Here is a 26,286-nt window from a genome sequence, read left to right on the forward strand (position 1 = left end):
TCAGACAATGTTATAAAACTGTCTGACCTCAGTCTTTGGGGTGAAGGAGCGTAATCTACACAGCAACAGTATCGGGACATCATATGCGCTAAGGGGCCAGGACTGGCTTAAGGTGCCAACATCAACGATAGGCTGGGTGAGTCTAAACCACGCCCAGTCTCAGTCTAAACCACGCCCAGTCTCACGAGTATAAAATATTATCTTTGTCAGAAACAAATCAGTTCTCTGTCTTATCCTGCGTGATGAAACATTGAACCCGTATATACGGAAATTGTATTTGCCATTTATTAACTTTTGAATTAAACAATTATTTTAACCAAGTTCAGGTGTTCCTATCTCAGTTGAACTTTCGCAACCCTAACAAAGTCTAGGACAAAAATGCTTCTCAACAGTTTTTACCCCCAAGCCATAAGACTCCTGAACAGGTAATCAAATGGCTACCCGGACTATTTGCATTGTGTGCCCCCCCCCCCCCCCCCAAACCCTCTTTTTACACTGCTGCTACTCTCTGTTTATCATATACGCATAGTCACTTTAACTATACATTCATGTACATACTACCTCAATTGGGCCAACCAACCAGTGCTCCCGTACAGTGGCTAACAGGGCTATCTGCATTGTGTCCCACCCACCACCCGTCAACCCATATTTTACGCAACTGCTACTCTCTGTTCATCATATATGCATAGTCCCTATAACCATATCCACATGTGCATACTACATCAATCAGCCTGACTAACCGGTGTCTGTAGGTAGCCTCGCAACTGTATATAGCCTGTCTTTTTACTGTTGTTTTATTTCTTTGCCTACCTATTGTTCACCTAATACCTTTTTTGCACTATTGGTTAGAGCTTGTAAGTAAGCAATTCACTGTAAGGTCTACACCTGTTGTATTCAGCGCACGTGACAAATATACTTTGATTTGATATCTATGGATATACAGTAATCCCTCGTTTATCGCGGGGGTTACGTTCCGAAAATGACCCGCGATAAGTGAAATCCGCGAAATAGAAAACTTATTTTTTTTTTACAATTAGCAACTATTACATGTATACAAATACAGTGACTCACGTGTAGGCCGTTTCGTCGACATTATGGGTTTAGGAGATGTTCGAAATTACAAGATAATTTGGCCAACTTAATGTAAATTTGCCAAGCTGTTTTATGTACGTACACATAACTGCACGAGACGACAAAATGATAGCACAATTCGTAGCATGTTTTGATACAAGAAGCGGGAGTGAGTTTTTAGCGAATCAGAATGCAGAGCACAATGCACCAAAAAAAAAAAAAAATGCATTATGAAAATCCGCGAAATAGCGAATCCGCGATAAGTGAACCGCGAAGTGGCGAGGGATCACTGTATACCAAACTAAACCCGGACTTGCATGCAGGGTGAGAATATTCTGTGGGAGCATCCACAGGAATGCTTACCTTCAATCACGGAGAGAGATTGTCTGAGTGCTGCATTTTCTCTTTTGAGCTCACTTATTTGAAAGTTTTCATGGTTAGCTGCATTTGCATATTCTGTTTTGACACTAAGGTGAGGTCCTCACTCTCTGTGTCACTGAGGTCTGGCCTGGAAGGACAAAGATTTTTTGTACAGCTTACAAATTTAGACATGAATAGGCGACATATTTTTTAAAGACCAGCAATTGACACTATTTGTGGTGTTTTTTAGTCTCAATGGTTGGAGATGTTTCAGGCATAATTATTTACCACAGAACAATTTTTTTACATGTATTTGGTTGCGTTGAGGAGAAATCAGATTTTTATGACAAGTGTTGTGCTAATATTAGTGATTAGTACATTAAGTAGATGAGACGGGGTTAAATTCACCTTTAATGCATCAACTTTAATTGCACAACTAATGCTACAAAGTGTTAGGAACTTACTTTACGTGATACACTGGTCATTAGTTCCCCCTGATGGTTTTTTTTCAGACTCGGCCCTCTTCTTTTTCTGTGATACACTCTGGTAGAGTAACATAGCTACAGTTAGGAAATTACAGGTTTTGCGCCAAGATATAGCTAACGTTAGTCAACTACACAACTAAGCATGCCTTTTGAGTAGTATTTTCCGCTTCTTCCACATAATGTGGGCTCTTTCTTTTGTCCCTCATTCCTCTCCCTTTCTTATCTTGCACATTCTGACCTTTTTTGAAATTTCTACTAGTCTCTTGCGATCTTCTACAAAGTAATAATTTACATTATTAGCTAGGTGATAGCTAAGAGCTGCTCACATCACTCACCATGTTCCATACCCCAACTTTGCTTACTAGTTATATCTTTTGTTTTATTTTACCAGGCAAGTCAGTTAAGAACACGTTGTTATTTACAACAACGGCCTGGCAATCAGCCTAGTTAGTATGTGTTAGCTAGCTTACGTGCTAACCAGCAGCTAGTAAGCTGGTGGATCGGCCTGCCGAACAGCTAACTAGCCAGTGGTTAGCATGCTACCTACACATACTAGTGAACTTAAGTGATATAACTAGCTCCTTAGCTAGCTAACGTTAGCTACATTAGTTGTTATTGTTATAGCCAATGTCTTGGCGGTATAACTTTTTAATAACGTACGTTTAACGATTGATAATATTAACCATATATTGTTAGCTAGCTACGTTATACTGTGTCATTATCTGGGTAACGTTAACTAGCTAGTTAGCTTACCATCCAGAGCCATGACATAGGCGGGATATCTCTTCCCCGTACGCTGCCAATTAACAATACATTCTTTCAAATTGTATTGGACATTTTCCAGTACATATGTGTCCATTATACATTTCAGAGGAGACAGCAGGATGAGTGCACTCCATATGTGTGTCTGCATCATTAGACACCATTAGACATGCACCTGTCTGGGGACTGGACATGACTGTTTATTTCTGTACCAGTGCTATGGCCTAATATTTACTGTTGCTATGGTTACACCTATTGGGAACTTTCCAGATTATGTGTGCTCATCTCAGAGTGGTCAGCAGAATAAGTGCACTCTGTATGTGTATATAGGTCATTAGGCACCATTAGACATGCACCTGTCTTGGGAGTGAACATGTCTATTTATTGTTTAACCATTGCTATGGCTCTAAAGTGTCCATGCTCTAATGTGAAACCAAACTAAAATTAGTGCAAGGCTAAAAGATAACGGTGGCTAAATGTCAGAGGGGATGAATCATTAACATAAAGAGGAGTTACTATGTGTGTGACATAAGGATGAAACCTGTATCAAAAGTGTGTGCCAAGGCTCGAAAGGCAGTTGTTTTCATGAACCAGCTCGGCTTATATTACTCTGTAATAAAAGTCCATTTGAACTCACAGGCTCCGGTATTTGAGAAATATTATTGACTGAATATTTCCACGACAATTGTCGCACGTCCGATCAAACTCTTCAATATTTTCCACTGGAACAATTTCTGATGTCCCTTCTTCAAAAAAATCCACAAGTGCATACATGTTTGGTGATATTTAGCTTCTGCTGCAAAGTGCAAACTGAGAGTAAACCGTTATTTGTTTTGCTCGCGCCTACTTTTTTGAATTTCGCCCATGTGCACGATTTAGTTACGTAGAGCTTGGCGCCTTTTATGCTTTGCCGGCAAGTTTTTTTTATAGCTAGCTACGGAATCAGTTTCATTAGCAGTTGACATAATGCAAGCAGTTTTCAACAATTAGTTAATTTGCTTACCCTTGTAAGAAATGACTCCAGTCCGAGTGATAAGGGGACCATATTAAAAAATGGATGCGTGATGAAAACTTCCCTTTTCCTCGACAGACCAGGGGCCTGTTGCACAAAACTAGGATAAGGGATTAAGCCAGGATATCTTGGTGATCCTGGCTCAATTGATCCGTAATCCGGTTGCACTAAAGATGGATAGGGGGCAGGAGGATATGTTATGGTATAAATTACCATGGAGATTTATTCTGTGGAGCTAGCCTGCTCCAGACCAGGCTAAATTCCAGGATCTATTTAATCTCATCCCTAATGTCAGTCAGCAGTCACCACAAATGGAAACCAATAGTTATTTCACTGCTCACTATACATTGTTATCACATATAACTAGACCCACTGTTATTATTTAAACGTTTGTGATCATTAATTTCAATGATTTTGGATAAAAAATGATTTTTAGATGATGTTGCTATCATTAGATAATTTACAGTTTCCCATAGACTATAAGGCTATATATAAAATGATAGAATATTAGGGCCACAGAGGGGAAAAAAACACAAGTCATAATATTGTAACCAGTTGTTTTAAAGGAGGACAGTTGTTAAAATGACAGATGTGGGGCATTTCGTGAAATTGTACTTCAGTATGGTTTCATAAACAAAGACATGCTGATGTGCCAGAATATTAAGTATCACATTGTCATAAGTATCAAAACTGTAAAAACAATATGTAGCTTTTCTGCAGAAAGAACCAGCCTCATAAATTTATGACTTTATCCTTTTTCTTCAGTGTGGCCCTAGTACTCTGTCATATAAAGAAATACACATTCCATATGAATATAAAAACACAATGTGTAACATTATGTTCCTTTATTGAATAAGGACAAAACAAAGCAGGTAAACCATCAGCTCCTTTCGAAACTGAAGTCACAGTGACTCTACAAGATGGAAAGCACAGAATCCAAGCATATTATACAAAATGATACATACACATTCAAAGGTCTGTATATAACACACCCTGCATGTCTGCACACTAAAATAAATGCAGGACAAATCTATACACATCAACTGAACAGACAAATGAATGGATGCAGTAGCCTCCCTGCAGCCTTGTATTACACACAGTATACCGCACAAACATCATAAGAGGCCAAATTCGTCAAAAAACGAACCCAAAAAAACCCAAATTCCTCTGCCACCGCAGGACATATTTAACCAAAATTGAAAGCACACATACTAACTAAAATAATTCAACACATATTGGTCCCTCAGCAGCCGACCACTGTCGTCATCAGGGAAGATTGCCGGATTGTCCCAGTCCATGGCTGGTGGCACTCTGGGGGCCCTCTCCTTCCTCAGGCAGGCCACATTGTGGAGGACAGCACAAGCCACAGTAATATCACATGCCCTAACAGGGCTGACCCTTAATTTGTGAAGGCAGTGAAAGCGTGCCTTCAGGAGGCCAAAGGTCATTTCAACTCTGGTCCTGGCATGGGCATGGTTGTAGGCCTGCTGTGCTTCCTGGGGGTCTGTGAAAGGTGTCAGGAGAAAAGGCTGGCAGCCATACCCCCTGTCTCCCAGCAACACACCAGAGAATTCACCTGTCAACACAAAATCTCATCATTACTACCTCATAAACACAGTGATATTCTTGACACAGCCATGATGGTTATAAATAGGGGTTGTGTGGCTTACCTTGTGATAGGCACTGATAGATTTCAGAGGCCCGAAAGATTCTGGAGTCATGGACTGAGCCAGGCCATTTTGCCACAACATTGCTGATCACACAGTCAGCATTGCAGACCATCTGAAATCATAAGATGAGGAATATTACACCAATCAATGCACATCACTGGCAATGCAGAGTGTTCGTCAATGGACAATATCAAAAAGTTATGTTCACCTGAACATTAATGCTGTGAAAGGATTTCCTATTCACAAAATCGGCCTCATGGGCACCTGAGGGGGCTTTTATCCTTATGTGTGTGCAGTCCACTGCACCAATGACATTGGGGAAACCTGTCACACAAAGTAATGAGTATCCTACTATGTGTTAACAGTTGTCCTGTAATTTGTAGATCCTCTTACCTGCAATCCTATAGAACTCCTCTTTGATGTCAGAGTCTTCTGTGGCCAGGGAAGGAGATGAAGACATCTGCTAATGCTTTGATAGCCAGACACACACTCCTTATTGTGCGGCAAATTGTGGCCTTGTTCAGCTGTTCTGCATCCCCCACTGAGTACAGGAAGGCTCCACTAGCAAAAAAGCGCAAGGCCACACAAACCATTTGCTCCACACTCAGTGCATGGCTCCGTGCAGTGCGGTGCTTAATCCTGGGACCCAGTAGTCTGCATAGATACCTGATGCCATCTGCAGAAAACCTGTATCTTTCATATAGATGGTCATCAGGGAAGGCCAGTGGGTCCAACCGGTCCCTGAAGACCCTTTCTCGCCTGAAGGCTCTCCTCAGCACAAGTGCTTCTTCATCCACCACATCTCGCACGAATGGGCATGCCATTGTCAGAGCAGAAAGGAACACACAATTTTGGGCCTTCATATAGGCTAGTGGCCACACCTGGTGCTGGGGGGGTGGGCAAAAGAGGGCGATGCCTTATAACGATGACTTGGTTGTACTGATTGCTGGGAAAATAAAAACAACCTTAGAAAGATGCCACCGTCCTGTGTGCTCACAATAAGAGCTCATATGTCATGGCTCACTTGACTTTACGAGAATATACCTAATTTTTATTTTGAGCTGTGTCATCTTCTTGGAGCTGGGGGAGGAAAGAAAAATAATGATTAATACATTTGTGTTACAGTTAGCATACAGTGTACATTGAAGGCATATCTCACCTCCCTCTCAAGTTTTTTTATTTCAAGGTCCAGTTTCCTAATTGTCCTCTTTTTTATTTCGGACTCCAGTGCAAGATTTTCCATCTTTTTCTTCTTGTACTGAATGTCTATGTCTGCCAGTTCTATTTGGCGCCGGAGGTGGTTGCCATACAACTTTCTGATAGCTTGTGAGCTCTGTGAACACAATACAATTAGCGCAGCTGGAATTTGGCAGGATGTGGTGTCCTTTTATTAATACGCACTATGTTGCCAGGCTGGTTTTCCCACTGTATAGCATCTGGGTCCTGTAAAAGAAATTAGATTTTTTGATTTTGATGAGGACTCCTCACCATTGTAGAGTAAATAGTACTTTCACAGTCTTAACATGATACCTCATGCCTTCTGGAATCCAGAGAGATGGTCTCCTCCTCATCATCGTCTCCATCATGTGCTGTTGCTGCTGCACTGGGGCCTTCACCCTATCACATTTAATCGGATTCATATTGAAGCTAGTAGACAAGACATGCCAGGCCTACAGTATGCCTTTGATGGAGTACTCACTGGATCAGCATCGTCTGGTGCTTGTGCTGGTGGCTCTAACAGGAACACAGTGCTGCCAGACACTGCAAGGCAATAGGTAAACCAAAGTCAGACAGTCCAAATTGATTCAATATGAATGTGGTTGTATCCCATGTAGAGATGGAAGGACATACCTTGAATGAAGCGGGTGGCATCTTGGGAGGAACCTATGCTCGTCTCTTTCCCCCCAGGGATCCCCTCTAAGACGGGCCTGCCTTTATTTAGCTCCAAGGCCATGTCCTCTGCTGGGGTAAGGTCAGCCTTTGGTGACCCACCACCCGTGCCTTGTCTGTGGGTATTCTTTTTCACTGCTAAAACAGTACAGACAATGTGTGAGCAGGCACCTTCTGGGTACAATATATGCTTGTGCTTTGTTAAATATTAGTCAGGGACCATACCATTCTGCAGAATGTTCTTGTATTTGATTTTGACCTGCTGCCATGTCCGTTTTGGCCCGTTCATGTTTAATCTACACACACACACACACACACACACACACACACACACACACATTTAATGGAGTCACACTGCAAAAAATTACTTGGTATTTTTGTCTTGTTTTCAGTAAAAATATCAAAAAATTTATCATAGCTTTATACAGTGTGATGGAGTTACTTTACACAATTTCACTCATATCTGCAGTGCATTTCAATTAAAAATTTAACCGTTTCATAATTACAGTACAACTGCATTTTTGGAGATGTGAATTAAATATTTGAATTGTAATTGTGATGTTTCAGCGGAGCGGTGAGTGTGTAATTGTGCACTACTTACGCATTCAGGCGGTCTGCAATACTTTGCCACGCTTTTTCTCTTTGCTTTATCACTGTGGCGGTGTTGCCTTTCTTCTTAATTATATCTTTTACCTCCTCATATGCCTCCATGAGGATTTGTGCTTCCGACGGGGAAAAGTACGCGGCTCTAGTTGCCATGGTAAATCAGTTAATCTGTGATCTGTGGCGGGGTCTATTTGAGTGAGCCGTGAGCGCGCACCTATCCAGGATTGGTTTCACCTGGCTTAATGAATCCGTGTCTGCTCATCCTGGCTTGGTCTTTGTGCAACCAATTAAGCCTGGACGCACATGTTTTGGCTTCATTGAGCTCAGCTGAGTCATTTATCCCGGATGTCTTAATTCTACTTTTGTGCAACAGGCCCCAGGTCAAGCAGGAATATTAAGGTATTGTTGTTGTTATATTGCCTTAGCTAGGTGTGAGCTCTAGAAAACTAGATTTATTTTTTAATGTAGCTACAACCATATTACAGCCTTGTGAAGTCAGTGTCACGTATTCTAGCGAATATTCTCATTAGATAATGTTCTATGTTGGTTTTCTCTGTTAATTTTTTAGGACCCTCTAACACACCCCAATCAACCTGGCTCTGATGATTTAGACCGTGATGATGCCCCTGAGATGGTTAGTGTCAGATGCACAAACACACACAACTCTCAGGCCTTAGCAATCTGTTCTACCTTTGCAGATGTATAATACATTTCCTTCTCGCTTCAACAAATGTTTAAAAATACCTTGAATCTAAATCTTTTCAGAACGAAGAAATTATTTACCCTGGGGCATCAGTAACAAAAGGGCAATGCCTTATGGCAATAATGCTCTTAGTTCTGCATCATCACCTGACTGGAACTGCCCTGATAGACCTACTTGCCTTGCTGAATTTGCTTGGTTCCAACATCTAAATATCTCTTCAAAAAGTTGTGGGGTAATCCAGCCCTGACAGTTGTCTCGTTTATTTTGTGATGAATGCCAAAACAACTTAGAAAAGCAACCCGAAGACACAAATTGCTCACACTGTGGAACGTCCTTCATCAGAGAAACAAAACTTTTGTCAATACATCTGAGGGACCTTCTGCGAGATTCACTGGAGAACCATGGAATAGATATTTTTAGGAAAACAGTGAAGGAAGAAGAATATGAAATTGAGGATGTCATGGATGGAAAGATGCACCAGACATTACTGAAAGAGAAGAGGCTATCTGCTGATGATTTAACATTAACCTGGAACTGTGAAGGAGTACCCATTTTTAACTCCTCCAATTACTCAGTTTGGCCCCTTCGATTTACCATAAATTAACTACCTTACATACATCGGAAAGAAAACGTGATGGTTGCAGGACTTTGGTTTGGCCCAGAAAACCCCAGAATGGATACCTTTTTAAAACCTTTTATTGATGAATGTTGCAATTTAGCCCAAAACCCATTACTTTAGAGAGATAACAGTGGGATTTTGAAGAGAACAAAGGTCTTCCCCTTGATTTGTTCCTCAGATGCAATAGCCAGGCCAATCCTTCGTTACTGTAAGCAATTCAATGGGGATTATGGTTGTGATTGGTGCTTGCACCCTGGTAAAGTTGTCCCCAAAGGCAGAGGATATGTAAGATCATATCCTTACTGTCAACAACTGCAAATTGAAAGATCACACAATCAATTTACGGATAATGCATTTCACGCTGCTCACACTGGCAATTCCGCAAAATGGTGTAAAGGGGTTGTCAACACTGTTTTAGCTTCCATTGTTCAACATTTTGTTTGGTTTTGTGCCTGACTACATGCATCCTGTTCTCCTCGGCATAACTCGACAACTTCTGTCTCTTTGATTGGATACGTGCAACTGTTTGAATCCATGGTACATAGGTCGACAAATTACAGAATTAGACTCCCGACTGCTAAATCTCAAGCCGCCAAAGGAAATTACAAGAATACCGCGATCACTGTATATAAGTGATCAGCTTCTGTAAAACTTTCTGTAGAAGAACTAATTACCTGATCTGTCCCGTCCCAACCTGTGGTCATACGGTCTCAGAAAAAAATCTCAGAAAAAAGGGATGATACCTCAGTCATGTTAAAAAAAATGGACGTTGTGCCCAACTGCTGTTCTGTTTCTTTGTTCGACTGAATTGCATTTGTCAAACAAACTGCTTATGTCAGCCTATTCCCATTGTTGTGGTTCAACCATATGCAATTCAAGCTGACAGTTTGTTTATTAACCGCAATCTAGGCATGTCATAAAAAAAACGTGTGACAGTTGAGAGGTCGATTCCCCAAAAAAAGCTTTTTCTTTGGACGATATCAAGTGTAAATGCATTTATGTTAATTCATGTTATTTTTTTTGTTTTTTATTAAAATACATTAACATTAATATTACTTGTCTGTTTTTACTAAGATGCAACATGTTTTTAATTGATGTAATGTATTGAAAGTATCCATCCCAAAAATCCACACTACTTTAAAAGTAACCTGGCTATACCCATGTTGGCATATAAAATAAAAAGTGGTTGGCTTTCTTTTTTTGCTTGCAGGAAATGTTTTTTCTTGGATAATTTTCATCACTTCAATTAGAACACTATGACAAACCCGACAGTAATAGCCTATAGGAATTCTCTCAACAACTTCAGTGGAATACTATAGATAATAATACAGGAACGCTATTTAAATTCATAAGAATACTATAGAGATACTGCATAACATTTATACTATTGAAATCTTATTGGATATTTTGAAGTCATTATAGGTCAAAAATACATACTATAGAGACTCCTATAATCATTCTATAGTATTTTCATAGCAAAATAATACACTGCTCAAAAAAATAAAGGGAACACTTAAACAACAAAATGTAACTCCAAGTCAATCACACTTCTGTGAAATCAAACTGTCCACTTAGGAAGCAACACTTGATTGACAATAAATTTCACATGCTGTTGTGCAAATGGAATAGACAAAAGGTGGAAATTATAGGCAATTAGCAAGACACCCCCAATAAAGGAGTGCTTCTGCAGGTGGTGACCACAGACCACTTCTCAGTTCCTATGCTTCCTGGCTGATGTTTTGGTCACTTTTGAATGCTGGCGGTGCTTTCACTCTAGTGGTAGCATGAGACAGAGTCTACAACCCACACAAGTGGCTCAGGTAGTGCAGCTCATCCAGGATGGCACATCAATGCGAGCTGTGGCAAGAAGGTTTGCTGTGTCTGTCAGCATAGTGTCCAGAGCATGGAGGCGCTACCAGGAGACAGGCCAGTACATCAGGAGACGTGGAGGAGGCCGTAGGAGGGCAACAACCCAGCAGCAGGACCGCTACCTCCGCCTTTGTGCAAGGAGGAGCAGGTGGAGCACTGCCAGAGCCCTGCAAAATGACCTCCAGCAGGCCACAAATGTGCATGTGTCTGCTCAAACGGTCAGAAACAGACTCCATGAGGGTGGTATGAGGGCCCGACGTCCACAGGTGGGGGTTGTGCTTACAGCCCAACACCGTGCAGGACGTTTGGCATTTGCCAGAGAACACCAAGATTGGCAAATTCGCCACTGGCGCCCTGTGCTCTTCACAGATGAAAGCAGGTTCACACTGAGCACATGAGCACATGTGACAGACGTGACAGTCTGGAGACGCCGTGGAGAACGTTCTGCTGCCTGCAACATCCTCCAGCATGACCAGTTTGGCGGTGGGTCAGTCATGGTGTGGGGTGGCATTTCTTTGGGGGGCCGCACAGCCCTCCATGTCCTCGCCAGAGGTAGCCTGACTGCAATTAGGTACCGAGATGAGATCCTCAGACCCCTTGTGAGACCATATGCTGGTGCGGTTGTCCCTGGGTTCCTCCTAATGCAAGACAATGCTAGACCTCATGTGGCTGGAGTGTGTCAGCAGTTCCTGCAAGAGGAAGGCATTGATGCTATGGACTGGCCCGCCCGTTCCCCAGACCTGAATCCAATTGAGCACATCTGGGACAGCATGTCTCGCTCCATCCACCAATGCCACATTGCACCACAGACTGTCCGCCACCTCATCAGGAGAATGCCCAGGCGTTGTAGGGAGGTCATACAGGCACGTGGAGGCCACACACACTACTGAGCCTCATTTTGACTTGTTTTATTAAGGACATTACATCAAAGTTGGATCAGCCTGTAGTGTGGTTTTCCACTTTAATTTTGAGTGTGACTCAAAATCCAGACCTCCATGGGTTGATAAATTTGATTTCCATTGATAATTTTTGTGTGATTTTGTTGTCAGCACATTCAACTATGTAAAGAAAAAAGTATTTAATAAGAGCAGTGTATATCATAGCATACTATAAGCTAACTACAGGGTATTATTAAAAAAACGTACAGTTTCTTAATGGAATCTTATAGGAATGCTATAGTGCTTTTTCATAAGGTTTGTCCTTTTATCCCTACTTTCCCTCAGTTAAGATACCTTTTTTTTGCCCTCTAATTTACTATTTTGAAATCTAAACCTATTTCAATAACATCACAAAAGTTAATGCTGGTCAAAAGCTGAAATAGCCAAGAAATTCAAATGTACACCACAGCCCTAACTGTGCACTACTAAGACTTTCCAGCACACAGCTTCAAAACCTGCCACTTTTCTGTAGCTATGTTGATCTACTGTGCTTCAAACAACATGTACTCACCACAGGGCAGAGTGGTACACTACGAAGCAAGCTAGATTTACTTATAAAGCTAGCCAGCTTCAGTTAGCTAAACATTCCAGCTCAGGCCTCATCCATACTACGCAGGTGGATATTGCTCGTCTGCCTGCCGCTAACCCTAGCAAGCTTGTACCTGCACGTGCTTCTCGCACATGGCGAGTCGAACGCCAAACTTTTCTTTGAGACAATGCCGGAACATCAATCCATAGGGGGTCAGTGTCACATTTTAATTTGTGCTGAAGTCAAAAAGTTATTTTGGAAGTTCAGCAGGCTTTGATGTGAAATAGGTTTTTAGAAGTGCCGTCTTTATTTGATTACTTATCGTTAATGTCGTCTTTGGTGTGTTTATCAGTACACAAGCAGCTTTTTTCCCACTCCGAACAATATGCATGCATTGTATTTAGTTATAGAAAAGTTTTACTGTGTGTGACGTTTCAAATGTATTCTGTCATTACTACATTTGTAATGTGATATGTATTTTAACATTACTATTTTTTAACACAAAAACATTCAAGAAAATATTTAATCAGTCGTCTTCCTCAAATGAAGGGGGTGATGATGCAATCTTTGCGAGAGGGAGGGAGTCTGATTTCATTTTTCCTCAATTCTAGGCTCAGACACTTCATTCAGGATCGTTCTGAAGGATTTGTTGCCATAGAAATGTACCTGGCTTAAAGGTGAGCCACTTTCGTGGTACCGGTTATCCTGAGTTGAACTAAGAGTTGACCAAAGTTCTCCTCAAACATGATTTGTAGTGTAGGGCTCAGGTTACCTAGGATTTGTTAGCTAAGGTTTGTGTTGTGTGTGTGCGTTGGTTCACACTTTATAATTTCGTTCTGTATCTCTGTTATTGGTCACAGGACTACCTACAGAAGACTCAAGTCTAAACTCAAAACTCAGGACGACTTCTGGTTTACAGTTCAGAAGTTGTGTTGTATTCAGTGAATCCTCTTCCGCTCCGCTCCCTGATTAGGTTGGAAGATAGCAGTATGTTCATGGTCGTTCATTTGGCCAGATAGTGTTTTTAATTCAGCCTGAGAGGTAAGGAAGTCCAAATCAGGGGAGCAGATCTCCACCTAACACCATCTCTTAACAGTTTTATACATTTTTTCAGACTTCTCTATGGCCTACACAATTGAATTGTACAATGGTTTTCCATCCTGAAAGACTAATATAATAGTGATAGTATGAGTGTTGTTTTTAGTATCGTATGTACAGTGTAATCTACTGTACATCATTGCATTGACCCACAATAAGCTATTATCAATTTATGTCCAAGAAATCCGGCCAAAAACACTTGAGAGACTTTTTAAGACCAACTTACGAGTCAAAAAATGGCACAGAGGAAAAACAATAGATCAACTCTTGTATTGTATGATCTTTGGTGTTTATGACAACACTAAATAGAAACCACATTCCTGTTTATAGAATGTATATTTATACTAGCTACAAAAGATGAACACAGAAGCTAGCAGTGTAATTACGTCAATAACGTTATGGCTTCCAAATACATTTCTGGTTTGGATCCAATCTGTCTAGTCATTGAAGATAATTGCAGTTACATGGGCAAATTCCATATCCAAATTCAGCTGGCATGAATTGTAGTAATGGAATTGGACCATAATTGTGAAAGGCTCATAAGAGGATACAGCTCTCACCTATCCTCATAAGCTGACATTGGGAAACGTCATACTTGTCTCTCTGTGTTCTGCCCGTTGTACTATTTGTACATTACTTGCAGCGATATATTTCTTTCGTGATTCACCGTGCACTCGGTTCAGCTGTTTTGTCAAACGCACGTCAGCATCTCGTCTCATACAACATTCAAATATCAGTTTTACAGAGACATTTACAATCAGGGCAATTACAGAACATAATGATAGATCATTAGGAAAATAGAAAAGGGATGAAAATGAAGAGGTAGGGTAATTATTGTAAACAAACCAAATTGATTTCGCTAGCTTCGCTGTTGAGAGTGCACCTGCCTGACAACGCTTTGTCATGCAGATAGGCCTGAGTTATCATGCTTTATCTGCATGAGAGCTTTTGAGGACACGGAGATTGGCACTCAACCAATCAAGTCTGTGCTCTAATCAGATTTGTAAAACATGCTTTATAACTTTACCCACCTCAAATTGTTGTGGAATATGCTTATGTGAAATCAGAGCAGATTGCAGGCCAAGTTTTCATAGAATGGATACAGTCACTTTTCCTGTCTTAAATCAAAGTGTTCGTTTTTGTTTGATTTACTTCCTGTCTGGAGCCAGCTCATTGTTAATGTCAAGTGATATGCACTTGATACGGCCTCAATAGAAAATGTGTGCACTTTAATTCAGTCATGTCTGGCTGGTTTCAATACAACTTCCTCCATTCGAACTTTTGAACTTCCATGTACCGGTATGCCATTTGTTTACATTCATCCTACACAGTGAAGTTATTTCACCACTTCTGTTTTCTTAGAAGGCATGTGGAAGAGTGTCAAAGTCATTTGTATATTCTGAAATAGTTTTAATTTGTGTAAATAAGCCTAAGAAAAGTGTTTGAATAAATGTGCCATGTAGCAAAGTTACATTTTTTAGTTCTGGCAAGTATTATATTCATCCAAATGGAAGTTGATAATATTCGGGAAGGGCCACACCTCTGTATGACTAAAGAGATGTGTAGTAACCCTTGGTCCCGCCTACACACAATCACCCTTGTCCCTGAAGTAGAGCCAGGGTTCATACTGCACTTGAGTAGTGATAACAGAACAGGGCCGTGCTCTCTCTCTCCCTTGCTCTGAAGTTTAATTTTTAACTGGTAGGAGAGAGGAGATAGGAGAAAATCAGTGCCTGCTGTCAGGGTGCAGCTTGAAGCATGGCACAAGCAAAGGAGTAAATCCAATACTTTCTGGATGAAGAACTGTACGGACGGCCGATGGTACAAAACTCAGACTTCAGGCCAGTAATGGGTAGTCCTGCCACGTTGAGTCGTGTGTATCAAAGAAGCTAAAACGAGGAAGAAACTTTCTGGTATGTCTAATGGGATCCTAATATTCTTCTGTGATATGGTTTATCTGGGCAACCAAGAGGTCTGTGTTAAGTTAATCTACTTTTAGAGTTAACCACGGTTTTGGATGAGGGTGTCAGAAATATATTATTTTATCTCTGAAAAATATATCTCTCCCTGGCTGTTTGGATTTCCTCTGGGCTCTATTACAGACTCTGCCCTGCTGAACTGATACGCTAGGAAAAAATCTATATCTGGAAATCGAAACTAAGTAACCATGAATGAGGGGGAGGCCGAGATAACCGAGGAGAAAGACTGGAAGGAGCTGGAGCCCAACTATGCCATCAAAGTCTTCCTCACTGTCCTGTACAGCCTCATCCTGCTCACAGGCATCGTGGGTAATGGAATCACCATTCGGGTGACACAGGTGCTGCGGCAGAATGGCTACCTGCAAAAGTACGTGACGGACCACATGGTGAGCCTGGCATGTTCCGACCTTCTGGTCCTCCTCATAGGAATGCCTGTAGAGCTCTACAGTGCCACGTGGTTCCCCTTCACCTCAGCCTCGGGTGACGCTTCCTGCAAGATCTACAACTTTCTGTTTGAGGCCTGCAGTTACGCCACCATCTTGAACGTGGCGACGCTCAGCTTTGAACGCTACATAGCCATTTGCCACCCGTTCCGCTTCAAGGTCCTGGGCAGAGAGCGAACAACGGGGAGTCTCATCGCTCTCGCTTGGGTCACGTCCGTGTTCATTGCCCTCCCGCTGCTGTTCGTCACAGGAATGGAGGGCTATGTCCCAGAGCGAGCCATCATGCCTGTCCAGAACCTGACGTTCTGCACCAACCTGAGAAACCAGTGGGGGATGTACAGGGCCAGTATCTTTGTGGCGTTCATTGTGTACATGGTGGTGCTGGTCAGCGTGGGGGTCATGTGTCGGGCCATGATCCTGGTCCTTCAGAAAACCATGGGGCCCATAGGAAGAGGGGTCAACGGAGTAGAGGATAAGCCAAAACACGAGAGTGCCAGGGTCAAAGCCGCCAAGAAGCAAACCATCCTTTTTCTAGGTAAGTTGACACTTTTACATTCTACCTAAAATATCTAAGATGTTACCGATTGCAATTTTGAAAGGATGATGATACATTTTGTTTAGCCAACTGGTGGCCACAATGTGTGTGTGTGTCCATGCAATGGCGTGTACACCATTGCATTCCAACTGGTAGACAGTGTAGCTGTTGTGACAGGGCCGCCGGAAAATATGTGGCGATTTTTATTTAGGTTAATAAAATATATTGTCGCAAAGCGTTAAAAAGATGGCCAAAGTGTTGTTTTTTTATTTCTATTTGTCAACTCACAACTCGAGCGCAATTTCTCTGTCCTTCACATCGAAGTGCTGCTGCAAGCTCTTTGCTGTGTCTTAACCAATCAGATTCACGGAGATCACAGGTCGTGCATGCTGGACACAACGCACAAAGCTCAAGGCGCTCTCTTCACTTTCCTCCGGTATTGGGTATTTCGTCAAAATGACGACCTAAGCACGCAAACTTCAAAGAGCTAGTTAGCGAAGTCTCTCAATTTATATTTACAACCTGAATTTCACTCAATTCAAAATACTGTAAATATAAAAGACGTATTAGTCACTATACTGTTGGTTATTGTCCTAGAAGAGAATGTCAATGTCAACATTTTCCTCAGGATCCGGTCCTCTGAAAGCTAGTGTCAAAGGAGCTAGCAACAACCATTGCAACAACGCTAAGGCTACAGAGCAAAAGCATCTGACCACTACACTACTATGTCCTGGCTATCCCCTCCTCATCAGGACCAAAAGACAGACGCAGGGATTCCTCTCACGTTTCCCCCATTAAAGACCACAACCCAAAGATAAAGGCAAACCCGGGGAAGGAGTTGAAAATTAGCCAAAAGTAGACAAGACTTCCAATGCAACACTACTTGGAGATAACATGCTCAAAGACAGGTTCGATAAGCAAGACAAAACACTTGAGGACATTAACTCTCAAATCAAACTGAACATTCTCAGGATCACGAAAGCATCTAAGGCGTTTGAATTCAATGCTGCTGAGATAAAAGAAAGCAAAACGAAAAGTGCTTACTTGGAAAAGAAGGTCTCATTACTCCTGAAAAACAACAAGGAGGTAAAGACCAACCCTATAGAATTAGAGTGCTATAAAAGTAGATGGAACCTCTGCATCAACGGGATGAAGAAACAGCTCAAGTTTGAATTTGGTTTATATTCAAACTTGGGCTGACCAGGCTACCTACCTTTTTCAATCTAAAAGTATTAATAAAAACAATAGCTGACATAGACCGTAAGTCAATTTCTTATTAGGCCTACAGTTGCATATGTCAGGACTACACTATGCCAATCTGCATAAAGCAAGCTCTGTTAGTTCTATTGTCCAATCATGTTGCTTTCTCTGTGTCTGTATAGGAAACCCCCTAGTCCTTTAAAAAAAATATATAAGTACTGTTGCTGCAGTTTGACAGGTTTTTCATCCTCTCCAAGGCCAGGAGTTTTTTAAAATCCATGTAACCTGATAAGAAAAACTCTGGTTCGATCATAGCCCATTTTAAACCTTTTTACAATAGATTAGTCATGCCATACCATACAATGTCCGTAGTTTTACCTGCTTAGGTTACCAGATCAGGAAAAACGATGGGCCCCAGAATGTTTTTTCTCACCACACCACTCTGGGACCTGTGGTGCCACCTCTGTGTTGAGAGTCTGTCTAACTCCTCTGTTTACTTAACAGTGGAAATGCCACTCTCGGCCCCAAGCTCCGATTGACTCCACGACACCATTTTTAAATGTTATGACCATTCAAATTATTGATTTCACACATACGTCTTCTGTTTGGGGTGGTCTGTGCCATTACTGTCCACAAAGAATCTCAAGGGAACTCACATGAAGAACACGCCTGTAGTTGGCCATGTTATATTGATGTCACGTGGATAGAAAGAAATACCACACAACATTGTAGTGTGTATACACATTAAGTATGCAGAGTTATTTCTTCATTAGTTCTGGACCGTATTATTGTATTTTCTCATGTCTTGAATGAATGTAAAGTTCTCGGGTGCTGGAAGCAGGAAGCCTTGTATACTGTACATTTGTTGACAGAGACATCGGTCTAGAATTGGAGGCCTGTAATCCATCTTAACATTGACTATAATGATTACTATGTGTGGCTGCGTGCAGACAAGTCAACATGCACATGTGAAGTGTTTGCTCTAAATTGGTTACAGGGTTTCCAGGCAATAGTTTATCCCAACAGCAAATAATACCACATGGCAAAGAGTATCGGAAGTCAACGTGAATATAAAGTATTGTTAGGTTCTAAAAGAACCTTGTAAAATTTCACAGACAATTAGTAAAGCTTAGACCAAGTTTAGTCACCCATTGGGTCATACAGCTGCATAAGACATATTCACACAAGCACTGATATTTAATCCTTTCTCCTATACTCAGTCTCCTCCTACACATCTGAAAAGACAATGCATCTTTTTTTGCTAGACAGAACTTTAGTGATATCTGTTCTTCCTCATCTGACCTGCCTTTGCTCACTCCTCCCCAACTCACGGCTGTCATGTTGACTTGTACCAGAGTGTCTCTTCTCCTCCCATGGGATCCCTGATGGCTAGCAATAATATATCCGGGCAGAATGTAAATGTTATACATTCCCCTCTCTCCCTCAGTGACCTGAATAAGTATATTTCATATTTTCAGAACCCAACAGTATGATATATTAAGATTAAAATTACTCTATTAATGGTACAGTAGATCTCGCTGGGGCTACTTGTGTTATCAAATTGAAAAATGGGCAGATTTACTTCAATTTGGCACTTGATAATGTAAACCGAGAGATCGTGTAGCCTCATCTCTCCTCAATACTGCACTCTGCTCCTCTCAACCACCTACTTGAACCATTCAATGTATACATATTCATATTTAGAACACAGACAACATACCCTTGCATTTTTACATTTCTGTGTGTCATCTATTATATATTAAATATAATTATATCATATATATTATATCTATTATATATTATTAATCTAAATCAACAGTTAAATAAGTGATATAAATTTGAAGAATGTCCATTTGTAAAATATAGGCCTACAGTAGCATATACGCTAACCATATCGTGTACGCTTAGAAACCAGGTATATGCTAAATCATCATTGGATTCGCCTTAGAAATATGTAGCTTCTTTAGTTACTTTGTTCATGTACATCCTAAGGCTTCTCCATTCCTAAATACCATCACAGCCCTTTCAGACAACAACAATCTCCACAATTGGTTATGCCATCATGGCTTCCATTTCACTACTAGACCAGTGATCACTACTTGAAGGTACAACAGCTCACTGAGCAGTGCTTGAGGAGCTGTCCTTCAACTGATTGCAAGGTAGGAATTTCAGTGCCTGGCTGGTCTGCTGCCACTTGACAAGTGGCACTTTGAAAGTGATTCATATGTAATTATGTGTATTTGTTTTCAGAGCGGTGTGGTTGTATTCAACAGCTAGAATTGCAACATGGCATCCTTGAGTTTGTGTTGCAATCAGAATGTAATAATTATAATACATGTCATTTGTATAACACTTCATTACAGTGTTATCTCAATGCTCTACATAGACAAAAACGTAAATAATGATTTTTTTTAAATTACATAAAATACACTGAACAAAAATATAAACGCAACATGTAATGAGCTGAAATAAAAGATCCCAGAAATGTTCCGTACATACAAAGAGCTTATTTCTCCCAGATGTTGTGCACAAATTTGTTTACATCCCTGTTAGTGAACATTTCTCCTTTGCCAAGATAATCCATCCACCTGGCAGGTGTGGCATATCAAGAAGCTGATTAAACAGGATGACCATTGCAAAGGTGAACCTTGTGCTGGGGACAATAACAGGTCACACAACACAAGAAATTGGCAGTATGTCCAACCGGTCTCGCAATCGCAGACCATGTATAACCACGCCAGCCCAAGACATCCACATCCGGCTTCTTCACCTGCGGGATCATCTGAGACCAGCCACCCAGAAAGCTGATGAAACTGGTTTTGCACAACCAAATAATTTCTATCAGAAACCGTCTCAGGGAAGCTCATCAGCGTGCTCGTCGTCCTCACCAGGGTCTTGACCTGACTGCAGTTTGGCGTCGTAATCAACTTTAGTGGGCAAATTCTCACCGTTTATGGCCACTGGCACACTGGAAAAGTGTGCTCTTCACAGATCAATCCCATTTTCAACTGTACCAGGCAGATGGCAGACAGCGTGTATGGCGTCGTGTGGGCGAGTGGTTTGCTGATGTCAACATTGTAAACAGAGTGTCCCATGATGGCGGTGGGGTTATGGTATGGGCAGGCATAAGCTAAGGACAGTGAACACAATAGCATTTTATCAATGGCATTTTGAATGCACAGAAATACTGTGACGAGATCCTGAGACCCATTGTCGTGCCACTCATCCGCTGCCATCACCTCATGTTTCAGCATGATAATGCACGGCACCCATGTCGCAAGGATCTGTATACAATTCCTGGAAGCTGAAAATGTCCCAGTTCTTCCATGGCCTGCATACTCATCAGACATGTCACCCATTGAGAATGTTTGGAATGCTCTGAATCGATGTTTACGACTGCGTGTTCCAGTTCCCGTCAATATCCAGCAAATTTGCACAGCCATTGAAGAGGAGTGGGACAACATTCCACAGGCCACAATCAACAGCCTGATCAACTCTATGCGAAGGAGATGTGTCACGCTGCATGAGGCAAATGCTGGTCACATCAGATACTGTTTTTCTGATACCTTAAATAAAAAGGTAGGGGCGTGTATCTGTGACCAACAATGACTGGGAAGTCATGTGAAATCCATAGATTAGGGTCTAATGAATTTATTTCAATGAACTGATTTCCTTATATGAACTGTATCTCAGTCAAATCTTTGAAATTGTAGCATGTTGCGTATATATTGTTGTTCAGTATAAAAACGTTTAGCATCAAGACAGGAAATAGAAGTACAGTAGTAGAATAGATGTGCTAAAAGGACTTAGAGTAGGACTATAAGAAAGTAAGAGTAGGACTACAATCTGTATAAATATGTTGTAAGGCAAATTTTTTCAGTTCTGATCGATGGAGCAGCTCTCAAATGTTCAGGGAGAGCATTCCATAGGCGAGGGGCACGGGAGCAGAAGGCTTGGTCCCCCATAGTACGGAGACATGTCTTGGAGACTTGAAGCATTGGTGAGTTGCTGGAGCATAGTAAGGTTAAGTACATGTCTGTTGTCAAAATAAATGAACAGTGTCATGGAGAAAGTGCAATTCTGGGAAAAACTGTAAAAGCAGTACCTGGTTGACAATTGCTGGTCCTGGGTTCAAATCCTAGGCTGGGCTACCTCCCGAATTTGCTGCTATATAAATGATGTATATGTTCGTCAAACCCTCATTTTCCAGTCTAGTGTTCATAGTGTGAGATGATTTATCCTGTGTCATGCTTTGTACCATCTGCTCCCCCTTTTCATGACAAAGGGATTGACTACATAAGGTTCCAATAGCATGACTGTAATTTAGCCAGTAGCTTCAGTAATTTATCAGCGTCCCGGTAAGGTAGGACAGGAAGAATTCATCAGCCGGTCTAGAACAGTGTTTTCTTCACTAACTAATCTGAGAGAATAACTAATGCCATCAGCCTGATGATTTGAGTCTCAGAGGGCACAGTTCTACCCTTTCTAGCCACTTACCTGTAACACGGTGCTGTAGTATCAGGGTCAAAGACGAGACGTGTACATTTGGTGTCCGAAGGTCATTCGTTTAACATAAAAAAGATAAATATGTAGAAATATAATGTTAAATCACTCAACACTTACCCTTCTTTTGAGCCAGAAATGTTTGTGTTGCAAAATATTACATTAAGGGAGTTATTGAGCCCTAAAGTGTCAAAATGTCCATCAGTGTAACAGTCCGGGTTAAAATTCTAATGACAAAAGTGTTTTTTAAATGTAGAAATTCATCCTAAAAATATAAATGAACACCCATGGCATAATTGTGTTAGTGTTTGCAACAACACATAGAATTATAGGCGACATACTGCATCTAAAAAATATTTTAAAACTTGAATAGCTTTTGCCCGGGCTTCTGCACTTCATCAATGTCATTCAATATAGCAAAGGTGAAACGCCATTTTAAAGCATATCACATGATGGTAATCATGTGACATCACAAATAATACCCATTGAAGACCCTCTATCAAAGTTATGAGGTGAGTAAATCTCTCTGAAATATTTGATGATTTCACCTTTCCACCCTCTATTAACATCCACATGTCCTTCAGAACAACACAGAAAACATACTTTTAATGTAATTATTTTATAAAAAGCTATATTAAATATGAAAAGTAAGGATAATCTTTATAGGTCATTACTTTATATAGGTGGCCAAGGAACTTCCTGTTAAATATGTTTATGTGTGAAATCCATTCTTCAGTATCACACTTTTGTCCTTCAGCACAACAAAAGTTTCATGTTATACCACAATGTCACCCGTTATGCTGAATGACAGTAGTTTGTAATCCCATGTTTTCACTAGTTTACAACATTTAATCATGCAATTCATAATTACTTGTTGTATGAATACTGAATATTAGCATTTCAAACTATTTTATGGCATCTTAACGTATTTCAAGGCACATGATCTTTATACTGTAGATGCCGTTGTCCAATAAGGAGAGGGCTGCACGGCACAGACAAAATATTAAACGCAGATCCAGTTGCTAGGGAGGAAAGACTAGCCAGAAGAAAAGCAAGGTATTGTTTTCATGGTTTCATGCTACTGTCAGCAACAGAATAGGATATAATAGAATATAAAGCTGGGTGGATAACACTTAACATTAAGTTGCACTATTACACTGTAGTCAATGTTTTATTGAACTGCAGTTAAGGTATAACTGATGGATTATATTAGTTAATATAATATTACACACATTTATGGATATTTTTTTTTATTTTGAATTATATTCGTTAATAGCTGCTTCACATTTGGGGAACTTTATGAAAAATTGAGACTGTACAAGTTTGAATTGAAGTAGTTTGATGGGCATTTTATGTAGCTATTTTGTGTAGCTGCAGTTTAACTGGCTGCATCAAGTTGAGCAGTGCCGAAACTTAAAAGACACACTTAAAGAACACGAGGTTGTAATCCACATGGACTTTTATGAAAATTAAGTGTGTCGGCTGCATACAGAGGTTCAGGCTTTTCATTTTGGAGGCCGGCCGGCCGTAAGCAGGCAACTGTACACACAAGGGTTGTGTACACATCACAGGAATGCCAATCCTATGTCTCCATTTCAGAGTCGCTTCGGCATGACGAGCGTGCCGTGTGGGCTGATCTGAAGCCAGTCTTGGATAATAAGAAGGGGGGGAAAAAATCTGAAAAGGTGCACCCGTTGGGTTTGGTGGTTCCGTGAAACGCTGTGCAGATGAGTTTGTCAAAAAAACGGTGGTGACCTCCAGAGCCCAAAGGAGCTCTATACCATGCTGGAGAAAACGCAGTCACGTGTAAAGTACTTCTGGATTGCTGAGGATGAGATTAACCGATTTGATAAAGCAGTTCCAAATGAGTTGCCAGCTGCCAAAGGAACCTTAAAAATCCACCAGATCATCGCAAAGGAACCTGGAAAGATCCACCATCGGGAGGTGTCCTGCTTCTGCTCCCGAGCATGCATCTCCTGTGAGTGCAATGCTCCAACAGAGGTGGACTTTCAGAAGCAAAATGCAGAAACAGAAGACAGCTTGTCCACAATGGTGAAACCACCAGAGGATTTAAAACGGAAAGTTCGTAATAGTCAATTACGATTACCAGCCATTTGTCGGCAAAGTTCTGAAGGTTGTGGGAGAGGAGATGGAAATCAGTTGCATGCAACAAGCAGCAGAAATAATTAATTAATTTGCATGGCCCCAAGTTAAGGACATCACATACTACTTCAAGTCGGATGTCCAAGCAGTAATCTCCGAACCAGAGCCGTTTACTACAAAACGAAGGAATTCAAAACTCTGACTGGGAAAAGTTTACAGAGCTTTATTAGTCCAAATTCCAAGTTATACACCAGTTAGGCTACAGAATACTACATAGGCCTACACAAGAAAATGACATACACAAGCGAACTAAAAATAAATCCATGTTTTAAAGATGTTATTGAATGATGAGTTCAGTTTGAGAACGTTGATGAGTTCCATTTGATGTTCAGACAATGGATTTGGTTAATATTCTGATGTTCAGAATACAGAAATGTTTTGTTTTGATGTTGGTGGGATCATTTTTTAAGTATTTTCTTTCAAATGCCTGATCTCCACTGTTTCGTGATGATTTTAAGCAAAACTACAGTTTTTTGCACAATGTTTACGGAATGTTTTTCAATTAATGCTTTGTTTGAAATGTTCAATGCTAATTTAAATTGTATCTCATGTGCCAGTTAAACTATGTTGCATAGTAAAACCCATGTTCTTTATGTGTGTGGCGTATGGGTAATTTCTCTCTCTCTCTCTAGTATGGAAGCGATCTAAGTTCAGCTAGCCTGCACATTTTAAACATCAATGATGTTGCTCTTGCTGCGGGCGATTCCCTGATCCACCTCTACGCAGACGACACCATTCTATATACTTCCGGCCCTTCCTTGGACACTGTGCTATCTAACCTCCAAACGAGCTTCAATGCCATACAACACTCCTTCCGTGGCCTCCAACTGCTCTTAAACGCTAGTAAAACCAAATGCATGCTTTTCAACCGTTCGCTGCCTGCACCCGCACGCCCGACTAGCATCACCACCCTGGACGGTTCCGACCTAGAATATGTGGACATCTATAAGTACCTAGGTGTCTGGCTAGACTGCAAACTCTCCTTCCAGACTCATATCAAACATCTCCAATCCAAAATCAAATCAAGAATCGGCTTTCTATTCCGCAACAAAGCCTCCTTCACTCACGCCGCCAAACTTACCCTAGTAAAACTGACTATCCTACCGATCCTCGACTTCGGCGATGTCATCTACAAAATAGCTTCCAATACTCTACTCAGCAAACTGGATGCAGTTTATCACAGTGCCATTCGTTTTGTTACTAAAGCACCTTATACGACCCACCACTGCGACCTGTATGCCCTAGTCGGCTGGCCCTCGCTACATGTTCGTCGTCAGACCCACTGGCTCCAGGTCATCTACAAGGCTATGCTAGGTAAAGTGCCGCCTTATCTCAGTTCACTGGTCACGATGGCTACACCCACCCGCAGCACGCGCTCCAGCAGGTGTATCTCACTGATCATCCCTAAAGCCAAAACCTCATTTGGACGCCTTTCCTTCCAGTTCTCTGCTGCCTGCGACTGGAACGAATTTCAAAAATCTCTGAAGTTGGAGACTTTTATCTCCCTCAACAACTTTAAAAATCTGCTATCCGAGCAGCTAACCGATCGCTGCAGCTGTACATAGTCCATCTGTAAACTACCCACCCAATTTACCTACCTCACCCCCCATACTGCTTTTATTTATTTACTTTTCTGCTCTTTTGCACACCAGTATCTCTTCTTGCACATGATCATCTGATGATTTATCACTCCAGTGTTAATCTGCTAAATTGTAATTATTCGATTTATTGCCTACCTCATGCCTTTTGCACACATTGTATATAGATTCTCTTTTTTTTCTACCATGTTATTGACTTGTTTATTGTTTACTCCATGTGTAACTCTGTGTTGTCTGTTCACACTGCTATGCT

General features: G+C 41.1%; 3 protein-coding genes across 3 annotated transcripts in view; 2 read left to right on the plus strand and 1 right to left on the minus strand.

Annotated features, from left to right (window-relative positions):
* The window catches only part of LOC139547006 (solute carrier family 35 member F5-like), a 121,069-nt gene that overhangs the window by 37,159 nt on the left and 57,624 nt on the right, over positions 1-26,286 (plus strand). The gene's annotated exons all lie outside the window — the stretch shown is intronic.
* On the minus strand, positions 4,500-8,234 carry LOC139547005 (putative nuclease HARBI1). Its single transcript, XM_071356031.1, has 6 exons — positions 7,212-8,234; positions 7,060-7,121; positions 6,891-6,977; positions 5,754-5,921; positions 5,361-5,472; positions 4,500-5,266 (listed from the first exon to the last, which is right to left on the minus strand). The coding sequence occupies exons 1-6, from the start codon at positions 7,312-7,314 to the stop codon at positions 4,902-4,904; spliced, it is 897 nt and encodes a 298-aa protein (XP_071212132.1). The 5' UTR covers positions 7,315-8,234; the 3' UTR covers positions 4,500-4,901.
* LOC139547007 (G-protein coupled receptor 39-like) overlaps positions 15,260-26,286 on the plus strand; it is a 69,758-nt gene continuing 58,731 nt past the window's right edge. The window contains exons 1-2 of the mRNA XM_071356040.1: positions 15,260-15,525; positions 15,715-16,569. Of these exons, the coding sequence (XP_071212141.1) occupies positions 15,780-16,569 (790 nt within the window). The 5' untranslated portion in view covers positions 15,260-15,525; positions 15,715-15,779. The remainder of the gene's footprint in view (positions 15,526-15,714; positions 16,570-26,286) is intronic.

The sequence above is a fragment of the Salvelinus alpinus genome, chromosome 20 (assembly GCF_045679555.1).
Source record: "Salvelinus alpinus chromosome 20, SLU_Salpinus.1, whole genome shotgun sequence".
In the NCBI taxonomy this organism is placed as follows: Eukaryota; Metazoa; Chordata; class Actinopteri; order Salmoniformes; family Salmonidae; genus Salvelinus; species Salvelinus alpinus.